Source organism: Falco punctatus, assembly GCF_963210335.1.
Source record: "Falco punctatus genome assembly, chromosome: 13".
Taxonomy (NCBI): domain Eukaryota; kingdom Metazoa; phylum Chordata; class Aves; order Falconiformes; family Falconidae; genus Falco; species Falco punctatus.
In genome coordinates, this window is record NC_137593.1 from 10,775,080 (window position 1) to 10,794,097 (window position 19,018).

Consider the following 19,018-nt stretch of genomic DNA (forward strand, 5'->3'; position numbering starts at 1 on the left):
CCTTGTCCAGCTTTAGGAAGCCGTTGCTCGTGTCGGTTTCAGCGAGCTCCTGCGCTTCTGCTGCGCTGGGCATTTCTGGCTGCTGGCGACGCTACTTCCTGACGGGGACCCGTGCGTTCGAGTGGTTACTGTAAATCTAGCATGCATGTTCGGGTATTTTAGTGCTGATCGTAAATCTGGTGTGGCCGTAAATCTGCGTGCATGTCCTGAAGACAACGGCAGCGAGCGGTCCCCAGACCTGGCCACCTTTCCGTCCCCTCTGAGGGGGCGACAGGCTGGGCTTGCGGCCAGTGCCCAGCTGGAAGGGCAGGGAGCTTCGGGGCTGGATGGCACTGCTCGTTCCCGGGGGGACGGCAGGGAGTTGGGTTTCTTTACAAGGCCCCACGGGGGTGGAGGGGAAAAGCTGTGCTCGGCAGCAGCTCAGTGAGGGCTTTGTGCTGCCGAGGAGAAAATGGTTTCTCTCCAGATCCTGTAAGTGCGCTGGGTCTGTTTGAAGTCACAATGTGTTTTTCTTCTCCGGTTCAGCAGTCCCCAGGCCGGCTGCAGAAGGAATGCTCTATCCGGGGGCAACAGCGGATCCTTTCTCCAGCACAGGGGTTGGAGCCGAGGAGTTTGTCCCGGCGGGGCTGTGGGAGCAGAGGCCCTGTGGGGAGCGGACACAGTGAAACAGCGTGGGGAATGTGCTGCGTTCCAGGCCCTTGCCGACTGTCCGGGGGTAAAACCCCAGGCTTCAAAACACCCTGGCCTGAGGGAGCGTGGACGGCTGCAGGCTCCATCTGCCCTTCACTCTGGAGGTGCCGGTGGGCTGGGAGGGCTGGGACCTGGACCTGCTCTCCCAAGGAGCCACTCTCCCAGGCAGCTCCTGCCCTGAGCAGCCTTTCTGGGCACGGGACTCTGTGTAAAGTTGGCGTTTCCCATGTGCTCCCCCATGAGCCCTGGTGCAAAGGCACTGCATTCTGCACGTAGCCCCTGAGCTGACTCGGGCTGTAGCAAAAGACCAAACTCCCCAGAGCAGGAGGATTTGGGGGGGGGGGGGGGGGCAGAATTTTCCTTATCTGGGTTCTGCCCATGTGTGACTCCCAGTCCCCAGCTAGGCATTACACAGGCTGACCACGCTCTCTTCACCGGCAAACCCCTGCTTAATTGATCCCTGTACTGGAACTGCCAGGTATTTTCTTGGCAAGGATATTTGCTTTCTGTTTAATTACTTTTCACTGAAATGGCATGTTTCTCGGTGGGGTGATGGTGGGGGGGTGGGGGTGGGTGGGTGGGTTAGCCCTGCTGTTTTATTGATGCTTGGGGTAGGGCTGTGAGGGAAAGCAGGTCGTGGGGCTGCGCTGTTCTCGCTGGATTCATTAAATCTCCCGTTCTTTGCTAAAAGCTCCGCTGGAGGAAGCCCGCCCCGTCTGTGCTCCCGAGGCGGGGAAAAGGGCCGTCCTTTGTGTCAAGCAGAGCATGTGGGGAGCTGTGGAGAGCAAAAAGTTCCAGCACCGGGGTCCATTTGCAGCCCTGCGTTTCCCCCCCGCGCACAGCTCAGCCGGCGAGGCTGCGGCTGCGGGGCCGTGCCAGCCCGGCCCTTGCGATTGGGAATAGCGGCCTCTGGTTTTTAAGGAATGAACCGAAACTCCTTGTTTTGTTGTGATGACTTACTGCGAGAGATATTTGGGGAAACCAGTTTGTTGCATTTTCTTTCCGTGAGCCGTTTGGTGCTGCCACTGGAGCAGGGGAGCTTGGCGTTTAATTAAAACAGCCCGAGCAATCTGAATCACAGACTTGCATGTTTTTAAAATTGTAGCTGTTCCTGTTGTGCTGAGTCAAACTGGTTTGTCGGGATTAAGCGTCTCCGCCTGGGAGCCGCGCTGGGGGAAGGGTGCCGGGGCGGCCCTGGGGTCGGGATCCCCGATCCCGGCTGGCAGAGGCGGCAGGGTGGGTGCCAGCCAAGCCCCGAGGAGAGCCCCGGGAAAGGGGGACTGTCCCCACGGGCTGTGGTGAAGCCGGTGGCTGCTGTCGCCCCAGAGCTTCCCCCAGGGTCGAAGCTGTAATGCGTTGGTGTCACTTCTGGAACGGGCTTCTTCCCAGATGAAGCGTTTGGGGGACAGTGCGGATGGGGGTGCCCCTCCACAGCCAGGAAGCCCCTTGCAGGGAGCCCAGGCACAGCCTCAAGCCCCTGATGATGGGCTGCCATCTTGAAAGCTCGGCAGCCTTATGCAGTGGCACTCCCACCTGGGTGGGACGGTCCCATTTGAACTCCTGGTTTGGTTTTTTGTTGCATTTTTTTTTATTGTTGTTGTTGCTCAAAAACCAGCCTTGTGCTCAGGCTGGGGCGGGGCTGGTGGCAGGGCATCAGCCGTCCCCTCACGGAGCTGAGCCCCGTGCAGGCTCCGTGGGGAGCCCAGCAGGAGCCATTTTGTAGGGTGGCGGGCCCGGCTTGGCACGCTTGACGAGGCCCCGGCCTCCCGCACATGGGCTTTGGTACCATCCAGCCCTCGGCACGGCCATGGAGGCCTTGTGGGGCCAAGCTTGGGAGCAGGGCTGCATCCCCTTCCTGTGGGACTGCTGTTTCCAGAGGGGCTGCGGCCCTCCCTGGCAGTTTCCCCTCAATGCCACCGAGCCATCCAGCCTAAGCTCCCCGAGGCGGGAGGGAGCGAGCCCAGAGCTGGCTTCGCATGGCCGCCCCTCTGAAGAGGAAAGGGAGCCATCTTGGGAAGAGGCAGGAGCACGGCAGCAGGGCCAAGCGCTAGCCCCGTGGCCATCCCCTGCACGCGTGCTGGCTGGGGGTCCGGGGCTGGGAGGGTGGGTTCCTGCGGTGGGGGTGGGGGGGTTGTCTTTTTATTTTATTTTTGCCTGTCACTAAGCTCCGTGCTGCCGGGCCCTGGTGTTTCTCACGCATGTGGCAGGAGCTGTTGACAAACACCTGTTTCCCAGCCCCCTCCCCAGGAATGCCCCGGGGGGCCCGGCGGGGGCTGCAGTGCCAGAAGGGGGTGCAGCAGGGACGCCCCCTCCCAGGGGAGCCCTCCGCCAGGGCTTTCCTGCCCTGCGGCAGCTGCGGGGCGGGGGGGGGTTTGGGGCCTCTCTGTTCCTCTCCGAGGTGTGGCATCGCACAGGGCTGCTGAAACCCGCCTGTGTCCCTGGGAGGGGACACCGCCCCCGGCCCCCCACAACCAGTCTTGCTCGTCCCTTGGGTGCTCAGCCGCCTGCCCGGCGAGGGCTGGGGTGCGGGAGGGACCCCGCAGGGCAGGGGGGTGCTCGGCAGGCGCGCACGCACACGCGGCGTGCTATCCAAGGCCTTTTTTTATTAATGAGAAAAATGTGCAGGGCTTGAACGATCGCCAGGAACAGATTTATTCTAGTTCCCCAGAAATTAAACTGAAATGAAGGAGCGAGTCAGCCCGGCCCGGCACCCCCTCCTGACTCTGTGCTTGTTTTAACTCTGGAAGAATCTGACTTTGGGGGTGGGGGAGCTGGGGAAGGGGGGGATATTTGGGTTTAAGCAGTTCCAGATGGGACTGGTGCTCGAGGAGAGCCGAGGAAGCGAGTGGAGAGCAGCGCGGAGATTTGGGTAACTGCCCCAGGCAGGAGAGAGGAGGGAGATCTTGGCAGAAACTCCCGCTCCGCGCTGCCGCGATGGGATGGAGCTTGGCAGCCAAGCCACCCTGTCTGTGGGGCGAACCTTTGGATGTGCAGCGAGTAACCTTTTTTGGGGAGGGGGTGGGGTGTTGGTGTTTTTTTTTAAATATCATTACTTCTTCCTTGGGCTCTTTCCAAAAGTACAACCTGGAAAAAAAACGGAGCTGGAGGGAGGAGAGGGGCCCTTTGGATCGCAGCCTGCCGCGAACAGTTGCCCTGCAGAGGCAGGCCTGCAGCACTGACCGTGTTCCCTTCCTTCCCCCTGGGGCTCTGGGGCTCTCCATCCAGCTCCATCCACCCACACCGGCCCGGCTTGGCCTGGTGGCCCCATGGGGACACCTGCCACATGAAGCCACGGCCACAGGGCAATGGGGCTGTGAAGGGAGGTGGTGGGAGCATCCCTATCACAGCAGGGACTAGAAACGAAGGCAGCTTTGCAGGCCAATTTGCTGCCTACGTCCTGGTCAATGGCATTCGTGGCTTGAACAGGTCTGGCATCTCCTGATCAGATGAGTTATTTCTGTGGCAGTGGAAGGTGGCTGCGTGGCCATTTCTGCTGGGGATGGCAACCTATAAATCTGTCTTGTCTGCTGGCCATAGAGCTCCTGCCTGCCCAGCATGGCTAATCGCGGTGTCCCCACGGTGGGGAGCTGCAGCAGGCAGCCCCTTCCCCTGGGCCAGGCAGGGACATGCCTGTCCCGAGAAGGCAGCAGTCCTTCCAAGGCCGGCAGCATGTCTGGCAGCAGGCAGGGCCAAGATGTTGTCTGTGGGGTCTTGTCCATTCCCCTTGCCTGCAGCCTAGAGAGCAAAAGCAGGTTTTCCCCCTGGTCAGGCTGAGGCAGGGAGCACCAGAGCGCATTCACCACGTGGGCAGGGATGGCAGCTCTTCCCTGGCCAAGCTGACCCCGGCGTGGCGCACCGGGCTCTGACATCCGAAATCCCCGCGGTATTAATAGAACAGTAATTGCAGTGCAGGGCTGGACTCGGGCAGCTGGCTTGCGTCCTCTCCCAGCGTCAGTATGGCCTTTCTGCGGGACCAGGGCCTGGCAGCGGGACCTGGCAGGGCTCAGGCAGCAGGCTGCACGTGTCCTTGGCGTGCGATTGCAGGGCAGGAGCCTGCTGTCCTGCAAAAGCCCCAGGCTCCACGTACCATGCTTTGGAGGGGGGTGCATGCAGCGTGCATGCTGGCAGGCGCTGGAGCCTGGCTTGGCACGGCCCTGCTTGCAAAATGGCAGAAATCTGCCCTCCCTGGCTCGACCCAGTGCGTGACCGGGAGGAAACAAATGCCTGTCCCTCCCTGCATCCTAGGCGCTGCCACTTGATCTGCTTTTCGCAGAGCTGGCACCTGTCCTCTCTCACATGCTTCAGTCTGTCTCGCGGCCGTCAGGAAACAGCTCCTGGCGAAGAGCACGCGGCCGGAAAACCCTCTTCAGCCAGTTAGCGGCCGGCGGGTGGGCAACGGGGCAGGGCTGGATGGAGGGAGCGCTCCCGTCCCCCTCCATCCCGTGTGCCAGGCAGCTCCTGGCCATCTGGGAGCTGGATCTGGCCCATCCAGAAGGTGCAGGGCCTTGGGGTCAAACGAGGGGGACTGTGAGGGAGATGCATCCCGCCAGTGGCTCAGAGCCATGAGGCCGTCTGCCCACATGAGGTTGTTAGACCTTGGTGCAGATGTGGGATTGGGAAATGGAGGATGCATCCTTGGAGCATCTTTGGAATTGGCATCTTGGGCTCTACTGTGAGCTTACTCTGGTGCCAGCAGGGCTGGGACCGGCAATAGTACCAGGACCAGCCGGTGCTGCCCCTCTTTGGCCAGGCTCTCTGGGGTAGGGACTGCCTGCCCTTGTGCGTGCGTGGTGTGTACAAAGGGGCCTTAATCTCAGTTGGGGCCTCTGGGCCCTGCCATAATGCAGAAATAATGAGTCTATTATTAAGTGCCCACAGTACTTCTTCACTCCAGTGGCTCGCCTCCAGCAGCAGGCAGAACCTGCCCCGCTTGAAGTGGATGTGTCATCATTTGCCTCAGCAAATCCGATCCCCTTTGATGATGGGCCAAACGCCCTTGGCATGAAGGGCCACAGCTGTGATACAGGCCCCATTTTTTTTTTCCCTTCCCCTCCTCTCTTGCCTTTGTTCCCAGTTCCTTGGCAAGTTGTGGGCTCGCCTTGGACCAGGGGCAGGCGTGCGTTGGTGGCCACGGGCGGTCTGAGCCCCCGTATCCCTCTGGAGCGGGATGGGGCGGGGGGGCTGCTCCCACGGCGGCCCCGCGTCTCCCCCCTCGGCACTGGGGAGCAGCAGGCGCCCTGCTCGGTGTGAGGACAGGTTCCCAGCGTGGGCGGCGATAGGGAGCGCTCCAGCCCTTCCCTTGGGCTGAACCGCACCGCCTGGCCTGCCCGGCCCGACAGCCGGGGAGGGCGGGGGTGGGACCCTGCGCAGCCCCCCGGCCTTCACCGGACGCTTGGGCGGGTGGGTGTGCAGGAGGGGTCCCCGGGAGACGCGGGATTCCCGGAGGAGGATGAGGGCACGTGGGCTGTGCAGCGTGCCGACGGTGCTGCCAGCCCTGTCCCTGCAGAGGGAGCTGGCAGACAGCAGCTGCCGGCACCTTTGCCAGGCTCCCGAACCCCACGCCTGGCACCTCCACCGTGGGTACCCCCGGCCCACCCTGCGTGCTGCCAGCCCTGCGGGTGCCCTGCCTGCTGCCTCCCTCCCCGGCTGCGGGCTTCCTCGTTGCTCTCCTGGCTCTCACCTGCATCAGGGAGAGCCTCCCCTCCCCGCAGTGCAGCTGGGGCCTCGACAGGCTGCAGAGTGCCAAAACCTCCCAGCACGCCACCTCCCGCGCACCCGACAGCTCCGAAGCTGCCATCTGCAGGGTGCCCCATCCATGGAGCACGTGCTCTGCCTTGGGCTGAGCAGGGCAGGAGTGCTTTCCCCTCGCAGGCAGCATGTGGAGTCCTTTGGCCTCAAAGCAGGGCCATCCGCTGCCCAGGAGGAGGACAGCCATGGGGTTTAGCTGGGGTCAGGGGCAGAAGGACCCTCCCAGAAGAGGAGGAATCTGGATGAGCGGCATGCTCCGGGAAAACGTGTTGCAGGGTCTCCCAGACCTGACGCGCGTGCAGGGCGCTCTGTGTGGCTCGGCTTTTGTGTACGGGAAACACTCGTCAGCGGGAAAAGTGCAACCTCAGGTTCTCTCCCACAGGCAGCTCATTGTTCCCAGATAAAGGACCTTACACCAAAGGCCCTTTGTGCCGCTGCTCAGAACGGTGCTGGGATTAATTGTACTGATAGGTGCTTGAATGGGGAGCGCGCAAGGCCACTCGATCCTGCCGTAATTATCTTCAAAACCGAGGAGGAAATTAAAATACGTGGGGAGATGCCCCTTTTGGTGGCTTTTTGACTAGCAGGCAGTCTCCAGGACTGAAAGTGCCTCCCTAAAGAAGCTGCCTTTCCTTCCGGATGAGTGTGGCATGGTGGCAAGGGGAAGAGACATCCAGCACCGCCGTGAGCAGCCACTATGGTGGAAGCCAAGCCATGTCCTGGGGCAAATGGCCCAGCCTTCGATGCTGTCTACCGGAGCCTGCCATGGGGCCACTCACTCCACGTTGAGCTCCTGCAGACATGGTGCCATGGTGTGCATAGCTCCCGGAGAGCCTGGGCACGTCACAGAACAGGTTCCTCTGTTTGCAGGGAGGCTGTGTGGGTGTCTTTACTAACTTTCCTCCCTTGCCTTCTTTCAGGATGCTCTGGACTTGCACGAGCTGCCTTCTCCTTGTTAGGGCGAGGAGCTGGCATCCTGTGTTGCCAGCGCATCCTGATAAAAGCTGGCAGTCCCCATGTTCAAAGGCAAGAGCGTTCAAATCAGAGCCGGTTGGTGGAGACGATTGAGTCTTCCCCAGCGGCTTCATCTTGAAAGAATTTTGATTTTCCCCCCCCCTCCTTTTCTGGCTCAGCCATCACTGCCGCGCACGTCTGCCGCTCAGCAGTGCGAGACGGGCTCTCTGGGCCTCTTAGGGGGGGAGTTCAAACGTTTTCACTGGCCTCAGACCATGCATACTGCATTCCTGAGCCCCTGCATGGGGAGGAAGAGGTCCCCAGCTCCAGATGGGTCCTCTCCAGGGCTTCAAACACCCAGTGAAATGCTGGGGACTGCAGAGGTGACAGGAGGGTTGCTGGCGGGAGACCCCTGGTCTTTGCACCTTGGGATGTGCTTGGGAGGAGATTTTTGCAGGGCAGGGAGGAGGCAGCCAGAGCAATGCTCACAGCCCTGTCCAAGGAATGAAGCTCTTTTCCTGTCCCAGGATCCTACTCTGCCCGAGAAATCCTGGTTTTATATGGGGTTGACCATGGCCTGCTGCACTCACTGAGCGTAGCAAGGCTCCTGCTGCATCCCTTGCCTTTGCAAGGTAAGTAGAGGACAACTCCTCAGACAGTGATAAAGCAAGCCTTAGGGTGACTTCCCCAAGCTGGCGAAATTGGGAGCCAATTTCCCTTTGACTAATGGGACCAGGCTCTTGCTGTGGCGTGCAGGATTGAGGTGGCTTTGACTCACTGCTCGGCCAGCCCTGACACCATTCACGTCCTTCCAGAGCACCTGCAAACCTGAACTGAGCCAGGAAGTGGCCGGTGCCACCTCTGAGCCCACCTCCGGTGCTGTGTACCAGAGGGAGAGAGCAGCTGGCTGCCGCTGGCTGAACAACTGAGACCCAGCGCTTGCCCATCTCCCCGGCCCTGGACGCTAGCATGTGCCCTTTGGGGGGAGGGGGGTGGTGGGCAGCACTTGGCGTGATCCGATGTTTGCTGAAGAAAGGACACGGGTTCCGTACCAGGCCACCATGAAATCTCTGAGGCAGTTTAAAGGGCAGAGAGTGGTTTCTGTGGCTCGGCTGCTGCCAGCTCAGCTCAGCATGCCGCCGCCAGCCCCAGGACCACGCAGCAGCCTGCGGGGCTGTCTGCCCGTGACCTTCGCAGTGGCAGGCTGCAAGGGGCTGGGGAGTTCTGCTGACCCTGCCTGGCCCCACTCGCTCCCGCGGCTGCAGGAAACCTCTGCTGCCCTCCGTGCTCAGCCCACTTCCTTTAGCTGAGTCGCTCAGTGATTTTATTTTTATTTCTTCACCTGCCTGCTCTCTCTGTGTGATTTACATGCCTCTTGCACTAGTGGCTGGCTTGGCTCTGTCCAGTTTTTTCCCCTCCTCTGCTGGTCAGATGCTGCCAAACTAGGGTGCAGGCAGCAAGCCCCCTGTTTGAGCCGCATCTCTGCCCTGGGCTGGCACTTGTGTGGAAGGGCGATGCTGGAGGGGATGGCTGCCCATGTGCCCTGTCCTGGAGCCAGGCCAGCATTGCAAGGGCTGCCTGCGTGGGGCCTACTGGCCTTCAGAGGAGCTCCCACACACGCTGGGCAGGTCTGGGGAGCAAAGCTTGGTCAGGTCTGGCCCGGCTCTGCTGTGGCTGGCCATGGCATCCTTGTGCCACCCTGCACATGGGCACACCCTGCCACCCAGATCACCATCTCTTTGGCCTGACTCACCGCTACGGCTGCTCAGCGACACCGGTCCTGGCCCTGAGCGCACAGGGCATCCCTTCCCCACTCCTCCCGCCAGGTCCAGCCCTGGTGCGGTAACACCCACCCAGCTGCCCGCACTGGGAGCGGGGCCCTTTGCTGGCTGGACCCGTGCGGGGTCTCTGTGCCGGGACTTGGCATCGCGGCGCGCTGTCAGCGCCGAGCACATGCTTGGCTCGGCTCCGCCGCCAGCACGGCGTGCCTGGGCCCTTGCGCAGCACCACTGTGCCCTTATTAGGGCAGCCAGCGCAGGGCCCGTCCCTCGGAGAGGTGCAGGCGGCCCTGCCCTGTGACCTGCTCCCCCATGGTCCCCACCTGGCTGCCTTCCCTGGGAGCCATCCCACGCAGGGGGCTGGGGAGGGCAGCGAGGTCTCAGGGAGGTCTTGTGGCTGTATGGAGCCATGCTCAGGCCCCTGCTGGAGGTTAGTAGTTGATGCTGTGGGGGGAGGGGAGAGGGATGGCAGTTTGTTGCATCCCTTGGGTGGGCAGTGCTTTGGGACCAGGCAAAGGCTGCCCCATGGGTGCCCAGGCCGTGTCCTGCGTATCCTGCATCCTTGCCACGAGTTCCCCTGCTTTACCCGCTTGGTGGAGGGCTCCTGCCTTCTCTCCCTTTTTGCTGGATGCCCCTAGTTTGTGTTTTTGAGAAACAGTAAGTAGTCACTGTCCAGTAACCACCTCTGGCGCTCCTCCTGTTTGCAAACAAGAGCTGGTGTCAGTTTGTCCTTCCTGTTGTAGGTGCTGTCCCCCGACCCCATCCCGGCTGGGGAGCAGGCACCGTGAGGGGTTTTCCTCACTTTGCCTCCAGTGCTGTGTCCATTGCCAGTGCACCGGCCCACGGCAGGACTGTGTTTTCTCCATGCAAACAGCCTGGGCGAGAGACAGGCTTGCCAGTTGGGCTGGGATCCTGGCAAACAGCAAAGCAGGTTGGAGAGCCTATGTATCCCCGAATGTGCTTGTTTATCTGCGCCGTGGTTGCACTCACATCCATGGGTGCTGGCTCGGGAGCTGCTGACGGGTCTCCCTGGGGTGGGACACAGGACGAAGGTATTTACCTTCAGCTGGACTTCATCTGAAACCCCGCGATGCGTGATTGTTTCCTTCCTCCTCCATGCTTCCTCCCTGGTCAGGTCAACCTGTGGTTTTCCTGGGGTGGAAGGAAAGAAGCTGAATCTGCCTCTTGCTTCTGGGGCTGAGCCATGGTGTCCAGCACAGCTGAGCTGCCCCAACACGCCCTGTGCCCCAGCTGTCGAGAGCGAGTGGCTCCCAGCCCACTGCCAGTTCTGGTGGCTGGGGAGCCGTGGCTCCCTGCCCTGGATCTTGGCACTGGGTGGGCTGAGGGTGGGCTGATGGACAGCCCTCGGGGAGCTGTGTGGGGTCTGGGATGGGGCCGTGCCTGCAGCTGGGGAGGGGGATGCCCTCAGCATTTCGGCGTTTCAGGGCTGGTCCTGGGCCCTGCTCGGGGCAGGTGCTAAAGCCCCTCTGAGCACACGGGGTCTCCAGGGGGCTGTCACCCAGCTCTGGCATTTGCATCCCGCTTGCAGCAAACCCCCCTAAGGCAGGAGAGGGTCTGGAGGACCCCAGGGTGCCCACTTCCCTCCAGACAGCCAACAGGGCCATCCCTGGAGTGTGGGGGTCACCGAGCCACCAGCCCAAAGAGGGGCCATTAGCACCGGCCCGGGAGTGCGTCGTCGTCGAACTCCATCCTTGTATTTCACTCCCACTTTTTGCGCGTGGTGCTTGTGCAGAGCTGTGCAGCTCTGCCCAGGATTAGCGACAGCTGCCTGCAATTGCAGCTCTTCCCAGACAAGCGTCTTGCTCCCCAAGGCTGGGGCTGGGGCTGTTTGGGGAATGCTGCCGGGGTGGTTTGTCTTGTAGTCTGCTCCAGGAATGTTGGCCAGACGGTCAAATTCTTCTCCCCTCTTGTAAAATGAGTGATGTGGGGCGTCTCTGGGAGAGCAGCCTGCCAGTCCCTCCTCCTCTGGATAAACCTGCCTGGCCCGCACCGCCCTGTCATGGGAACGGGCCCTTTCAACCCCAGCCACAGTAAATACGCACCCTGCCAAAGCAGAGGGGGAGGGCACGGATGGGGGTGCCCTGTCTCCCTCCTCTGGCACCCCCCCCCCTAGTGCTGGCTGGGAGGCATGGCTGGCTGCACTGGTGGCCAGGGATGGCAGCTTGTCCCCGTCCCCCCCTCACCACCTGGCCAGCTCCTCATCCTGCCGCTTCCCTGCTCTGACGCAGCTCTCCGGGGACGCCTTGCTCTTCCTGTTCTCCTGACAGGAGAAGAGAAATCTGGAGTCTGTCTGCGCCGCTCCCCCCTCCTCCCACCACGTCTCACCCCCCAAGTTGCTGTTTTCCGCAGAAATGTCAGGCTTGGCTCTCCTCTCCCCCCCTCCTCCTGTTTTTTTTCCCTCTAATCTTGGCCTTCGTCTCCAATTACTTCTTTCTCTCCTCCCTCTCTCTCCAGAGACCCTGATGGACACGAAGTGGGTGACCTCTGAGTTGGCATGGACAACTCATCCGGAGACAGGGGTAAGTCTGGAGCCAGCCCTGGTCTTAACCTCCAAAGGGCACAGCTGGCCCTGGCCCCATGGCAATCAGGGCTGCTTGCCAGTGCCTTTGCAGGGCTGGCTACATCTTCCCCGTTCCCTCCCTTGCTTATCCTCACGCCTCATGAAACCATCTCCTCCTGACTGCACCGGCAGAGCGGGAGCACCATGGTCCCTCGCCTGGGTTGCTGTTAGTCACCTTGATGACCAGGAGGGTTGGGACAGGTGGGGGTGCAGCTGTTGCTCTTACCTGTCGACTGTTGCCTGGTCCCCCCTACCCCATGCTATTCGTGTTTTTTGTCTGTGGCACTCGTCTCCTCAGCTGGGGGTCTAACCCACTCCCCTCTTGCTCGCAGTGGGAAGAAGTCAGTGGTTATGATGAGGCCATGAACCCCATCCGCACATACCAGGTGTGCAACGTGCGGGAGGCCAACCAGAACAACTGGCTTCGCACCAAGTTCATCCAGCGCCAGGATGTCCAGCGCGTCTATGTGGAGCTGAAGTTCACCGTGCGGGACTGCAACAGCATCCCCAACATCCCCGGCTCTTGCAAAGAGACCTTCAACCTCTTCTATTATGAGTCGGATACGGATTCTGCCTCTGCAAACAGCCCTTTCTGGATGGAGAATCCCTATATCAAAGTGGATACAATTGCCCCAGACGAGAGCTTCTCCAAGCTGGAGTCTGGCCGCGTGAACACCAAGGTGCGCAGCTTTGGCCCTCTCTCCAAGAATGGCTTTTACCTGGCCTTCCAAGATCTGGGAGCCTGCATGTCCCTCATCTCCGTCCGGGCTTTCTACAAGAAATGCTCCAATACCATTGCTGGCTTTGCTATCTTCCCGGAGACTTTAACAGGGGCTGAGCCCACTTCTCTGGTCATTGCGCCAGGCACCTGCATCCCCAACGCGGTGGAGGTGTCTGTACCCCTGAAGCTGTACTGCAACGGTGACGGCGAGTGGATGGTACCTGTGGGAGCATGTACGTGTGCCGCTGGGTATGAGCCGACCATGAAGGATACTCAGTGCCAAGGTATGTGTGTGGCAGAGTGACCGTGGCTCTTGTCCCCACAGACGCGTTGGTGCAGTGGAGGCGGTTTTGCGTTGAGCTCAGTCTGTTTTTGGAGGCTTGGAAACTGGGCAGGCTCCCTGAGGAGGGAGCAGGGTGGTATCTCAGAGGATTGGTCTGCAGTTTGACTCGGCATCTGGAAACCTTAAAGCCTTTGTGGTCCAGACTGGCACGGTGTCTGCTGTGACATGCTGGTTAGCATCTGTCTGCTGGTGCTGTCCTCCATGGGATGCATCTCCTCACCAGGAGCCACAGCTCAAGGCATGGCCCTCAGCAGGGATCTAGCACGTTTAAGCCCCTGAGTATTACCAAAACTTCCCTCTTGCCCCTACTGCTGTGTCCCAGCATCCTCCCTCCTGCAGCGCTTGTAGCTGGGGCAAGTGATTGTTCCTGGCAAGCATGACTTCGCGCTGCTTGTGCGGCACCGTTTGGAAACCCCGGTGGTGAGCAGGGCCCTACTGTGCTGGCTGCGGGAGAAGCCACAGGGATGCGTGCTCCCCCTGCCAGCTCTGAGGGCTTGCAGCAGGGAGGGTGGGAAGCGGCACAAATGCAGGGGAGCCAGAGCCGAAGCTTCCCACTCCTGTCTGGAGGGGGGGAAGAGCATCCTGTACACAGAGATACTGAGGATGGCGAGCCACCCTGGGCAGCAGGGATAGCCCTGTGTGGGTCCGTAGCTGCCGTGCTCTCCCACGATAGCTTTGGTGTTGCTGTTTCACCCCAAGTTGGGTGTGTTGGTAAGGGAAAATCTGCACAGATGGATTTCCTCTCCCTTGGGGTGATTTTGTCCTTGGGCGCAGTCTCTGGCACGCAGGACCCCTGCCCCGGGTGGCTGGGATTTAGGGCAGAAAGGCCGCTGCTCCCCTTGGCTGGAGGCATTGCACAGGGAGTGGGACGCCGGCTGGGCCCCCAGCACTGGCTGCCTCGTGCTTGCTGATGACGGGATGCTTGGCGCCGGCCCTTTGCTCTTGGCAGGGCGATGCAATTTGGGACGGCCCGTGACATGGGGCTCGGGCCAGGCTGGCCTCTCCGTTGGCTTTGGGAGCAGTGTAGCTGTCAGCTGTGCCGCTGCGGCTGGTCGGGAGGAGCTCAGCCTCCACAGGCTGCAGCTCTGCTGGGGGAGCAGAACCTCCAGCACCGTTGGTGCCAGCACAGCCCCGACTTAAGTGCCCAGCCCCCTGCATCAGTCTTGTGAGCAGCCAGCCTGGCTTCTCCTGAGGCAGGAGACACCAGTGCCAGGCATCTATTGCTGGGTAGAAGAGCCCACACTTAAAAAGTGTGCACTGGGGTCCACACTCCTGGGGAGTTGGTTTCCTTCTTGCTTGGACTGGGAGATCTTAGATTGTGCAGGGTGTTTGATTTTTCCTGACAGAGAGTGAGGTTTGGGCACGAGGCAACAGTTTCCAGCCAGCACCCGGGCTGTGCCAAGCAGAGGCATCATCCCAAGGCAGGACCGAGGGGTCCTCAGGTCTGGCTCAGGGCATCGTTGCAGCCCAGGGTGAGGTCCCCTCTCCGCATCCCCTCAGCTGGGCAGACACCCACGTGGCGGCTCTCACAGTGCCTTTGATTTTCACCCCCAAGCCTCAGCTTCTTCCCCAGCGTGCCGGGAAGCCACACTGAACTGTGGGCACGTCTCCATCCGGCAGCCTGCCCTCTTGCTGGGCAGAAGCGGCAGTGTCCTCACGTTTCTCTGGGAAAGTTGTGCTGCGCTTGTAGGGTCAGATTTTCCGCCATATGATCGTGTGTTTTAAGTGGGAACAGCTGAAGAAGGGCTGGGAGAAGCCAGAGGCACAGCTCCCTTTTCTGCTCTCGGCTGGATGTTCCCTTACACCGTTTCGGCAGCCCGGCACTGCTGAGTGTGGGGAGCGATGTGGATGTGGCCCCGGGGAGGTGGGGGTTTCGGCGCTTTCACCCCGGGGAGCCCGCCGAGGCTTCACCCACACGGGTGAGGAGCGCTCCGGAGTGCCAGATGGCATTTTAATAAATAACAATACCCAGTTACTGCTTAGATGGGATAAGCCCTGTTGTAAATCTCCCCTTTTCCCCAGACTTTCAGTGGCCTTTGAAGATCTCCTCCTCCTCCTCCTCCTCCTCTTTATCTCCATCCAGAGCCAGGATTAGACCCTGCATTCAGACCTGTTACAATGCAGCTTGTATCCCGGTCCCTCGGGAGCGGAGGGCTCATCCCGCCCGGCTGAAGGCAGTTTCTTTGGCATGCTTTGTAATGCGATACGCCAGGCTGGTATCTGGCGCTCTAGTCCTGAGTTGCCACAGCATTGATTTGGCATCTCATTCTCAGCCTCATTATCTTTATTTAATTAGCACACGGCCCTTCTGGGGGTTGTGCTGCTTCCCACACGCTCCCCGCCATGCAGAGCTGCAGAGGCAGCTCTTGTAGGACGAAGAGGAGCTGCTGGCCAGGGAGGGGGATGAAGGCTTCCGCATGCCGCCACAGGCAGGGGTGCGCTGCCGTTGCCCCCTCACACCCTGAGCCCTGCAGCTCCCAGGGTTCAGCCTTTCCACCGGCACCAGCCCTTCTCCTTTTGGTTTGCAAGCACCCAAACCGTTCAGGGGATCTGGTGTCAAGGCACTCCCCACATTGCGCAGGCAGGCAGTGGGAATTTCTTTTGAGCAGTGCAGGGCTCCCAGCACACGGCAGCTCAACATGCAGCACCTGCTCGAAAATGCTTCCAGGCATGTGCTCCCCACACCAGATTTGCCAGGGTTTGCACCCCTCGTGTCGCTGGCTTCACCCAAGGGCAGAAAGGTGTGGAGCCTGGCTGGCCTCTGTGCTAAGGCTGGCAGCGAGCCCCCTCCTCACATGGCCCTTGATGCCCATGAGGGGGTCCTGGAGAGGGGTTGTGGTGCCCCCAGAGCCTCGCTCAAGACGGGGCTTAGGCTGTATGGTGCAGTCAGTGGACACCCAAACTGTAAAAGCACCTGGGAAGACCGTGCAGTGTGACACCGTGCTCTCCTCGGATCCATTCCTCAGCTTTTTTGATGTCCCTTTTCTGATGGCACCAGGTGCTGTATGTTTGAGCTCAGTCAATAGGTGATAGCAGGTCAGGCTGGGGCCAAAATCTGAATTTCTGAAAAATAAATTTCCCTTGCAATCAGTGACTAATGGAAACATCACCCTGAATGGGGAAAAAAAAAAAAAAATGCCAAGCAAGCATTGCACTTGCCAACTGTTTGCAGCTTTGCATTGCAACATGGGCTTGCTGCATGAAACCCAGGAAGTGAAACTGCCTGCTATTAATTGCCTGGGCTTCCAGATCAAAGGCAGCTCAGCAGCGCGGGCAGGGGAGGGATGCCGGTTTGCAGCCAGACAGCTCCACAATGGGTTACTTGTAACACGGTCTAGGAAATCTGCCCCTGCCGTCCTGCCTGTGACCTGCTGTGGCTCCAGAGGCAGTTTTGCTTATTGAAAACTTTTTTTTTTTTTCCCATTTGGAAAAAAAAAAAAAACCTGTTTCCCGCCTGTTCTTTGGATACCACTGTTCAAACCCCCGAGGACTCTTTCCCTTCCCTGCTGTTCAAATTCACTCCATTCACTTTTGGACTGCACTAGTGTGAAATATTTCCACCCAAAGGTGATTTTTTTTTTTTTTTTTTTTTTTTTTTTAAATCAAGTGCCGTTTAAGAGAGACTTAAAAACAGAGTTACCGCCTCAGCTGTAGCCAGGCTGTTGCTTCCACGGCTCTAATCCATCTGCAGCCGCTTACGAAAGCGGGAAGGGAGTGAGCCGTGCAGGTTCGTAAAGCGCAGATTGTCCCAGGCAAACTCGATTGCTGCCTTTAAAGAAATTACAGGGTTGCTGGACAAAGGGATGTGATCGGTTTAATTTATCTAGGCTCAAGTGAGGCGTGATGCTTCAGTCCTACAGGAGAAATAGCTGGAAGGATGCTGCCCGAGCTGGAATAGCATTGTGTGGATAGGAGAGCAGTTGAGACCTGAAACGGGATAGTTTGGGGCTGGTATTTCGCGATGTGCTATGGGCTATCCCTCCTCCCTTTCCCAAGGGAGGGGACCCCGAAGTTTTGTGCATGCACACAGGGTTCGTTGCTGCTTGTCCACATCCCATGCAATAATGGAGGCTGCCTGCGGGATGAGTCACTGCTCTCTGCTGCTGCCAGGAGGATTTTATTTCGGTGTTTTTTTCAGCTCACTCCCTTGGACTTTATTCACTGGGGTGGGGATTGTGTTTGGGAAGAGTGCCGTCCTCTTCCCTTAGCCCTGTGCTGCAGCTCTGTGAGGCAGGATCGGGCCCCAGAGCTGGGTGACTGATGAAAATGCCGGAGAGGCTGGCAGAAGCAGCCAGATGGCCGGCGGTGGGTGCTGTGCCAGGTGTGCGATGCCCCATAGAGGGTGCAGGGGCAGTTTTGCAGCAGCCCCAGGGCTGCGTTACTGTCCCATTCCGTCCCGCATGCCACATAAATCCCCTCCGCAGCCGATCCCTGCTGTCAGGTCAGGCTGCATCTCCCTCCCATCAAACCAGCAGCTCTTCTTCAGGCCAGGGAGCTCTGCTTCGGTTCTCTGACCTGTTATCCTGTGGCTGTCAGTGACTGTCATGTTCTCCCCAGAGGTGACCGCAGCCCAGCACCAGGAGATGTGATCTGTATGTGGAGGTTCAGGGTTGTTATTTTATTTGAGGACACTTCAGCAGGAAAAGCGCTTATGCAAACCTCTCGGTGGGGAGGGGGGAGCCTGGGTCCCTGGCTCTGGCTAGATAGAGTCATGCTACTGCTCTGGAGCTCCCGGGCTTGTTCCCGGCATGCTGGCCAACACAGTGGTTGTTGTACAGGCAGTTTCTTGCAGAGAGGAGATGACACAGCGGCTTATCCACTGGGGACCTGGGATCAGCTTTCAGCTCAGTTACAGCCTTCAAATGTGGCGGCTGAGAGCTGTCATGCTGCCACCGAGGTCTTTACGCTCTGATTTATTAAGCAGAGTTGGAAACTTAAACACTGGAGTGCATCTGGGCCTCAGTCCCTCTCCTGCTTAACAGGGCTGGGATGTGGCTCAGCCCCCCCTGCCAGGGTGGCGTGAGGGTGCAAATAAATAACCTTCGTCCCTTGTGCCTGCTCTGGGCACTCCTGCGGGATGGCAGGCAGCTGCCCAAGGCTCTGCCAGTTCCTTCTATGTCCAGGAGCGTGGGAGGTCACTGTCCCCTCTGTGCCCATAACCCACCAGGCACCAGCTGGCACTGAGCATGCAGGAAGCCAAGCACCATCATCCCTCCTGCACCCTTTGCAGAGCACCTCACTGCCCTGGCTGCCGTGCTGTGCTTGGGCTGTCGGCTTCTCACAAGCTCTGGTTGCTCCAGCTTCGCTCTCCCCTCAACAAGCCTGTTATTTCAGGGGGGTTTGTCCCTGATGGGTCTGGGCTCCTGTCCATAACCAAAGCATGTTTGGCAGCTTTCTGAGCCCAGAGCGTTCCTGTCCAAGAGGTTTCAGTCATCTCTCATTCCTCAGCAATCTGGTTCCTTATGTGTGAATCTGCATCCACCCAGTTTGAACCGCCCGGGACTCTGGCTGGGGTGGGTCTGCCTGTGCCAAGGCTGCTCTGCTACCCCTGGGCATCTGCTGTCCACGTCTTTGCATTCCGTGGCAGTGAGGGCAGCCCGGGCTGGGGGGACAGGAGCCCTGGACCTGCTGGCCAGGGGCTTCCATCACTTGCAGAGGAGCAGGTCTGTGCACTCCTTTGCCCTCCAGCCTGCATAGTCGGGATGGGCTAGCTTTCATTTCCAAAGGGAAGGCCCAGAGGCTGGGTGAACTTGGGTCAAGGAGCTGGAGCGAGTTGAGCCATGTGGCTGGTCCTGTTTTGACCAAAGAATAGTCTCCTTGCTGGAACATTCGCACCCTGGGAGCAGGAAGCAGCTCCTGCCGCCCATCTGGGCAGGGGGATGGAGAGCACAAAGTCCTCAGGTCCCCTCCTCGGCAGCAGGGTGCCTCCCTACCGCAGCGGGGCTGCTCGCATGTCCCCCTGCCCAGCAGCACCGCAATGAAGCGGGGCTCATCCCCTAGGGCTGCTGCTGCTCGGTGCCTGGGCAAACCAGGGGGCCAGGACAGCACCCCCCAGATGTCTGCAGGTCCCTGTGGGGCCAGCCCAGCAGCGTGTGAGTCAGCAGCGTTCCACACCCCACGCGTGGGGCTGCAGCCAGCCAGAAAACCTCCACGGAGGATGTAGGAGATGCCTCATAGGAGGAAACTTCTGCTTGCCACAGCCC

At 59.8% G+C, this 19,018-nt stretch overlaps 1 protein-coding gene across 4 annotated transcripts in view; it reads left to right on the plus strand.

Annotated features, from left to right (window-relative positions):
* The window catches only part of EPHB3 (EPH receptor B3), a 60,504-nt gene that overhangs the window by 34,284 nt on the left and 7,202 nt on the right, over positions 1-19,018 (plus strand). For 2 of the 4 annotated variants that reach the window (XM_080409157.1, XM_080409159.1), the window contains exons 2-3: positions 11,646-11,710; positions 12,084-12,756. In XM_080409157.1, the coding sequence (XP_080265283.1) occupies positions 11,646-11,710; positions 12,084-12,756 (738 nt within the window). Of the gene's footprint in view, positions 1-1,044; positions 11,711-12,083; positions 12,757-19,018 lie in introns of those variants that run through there. The other 2 variants (XM_080409156.1, XM_080409158.1) reach the window with 1 other exon arrangement.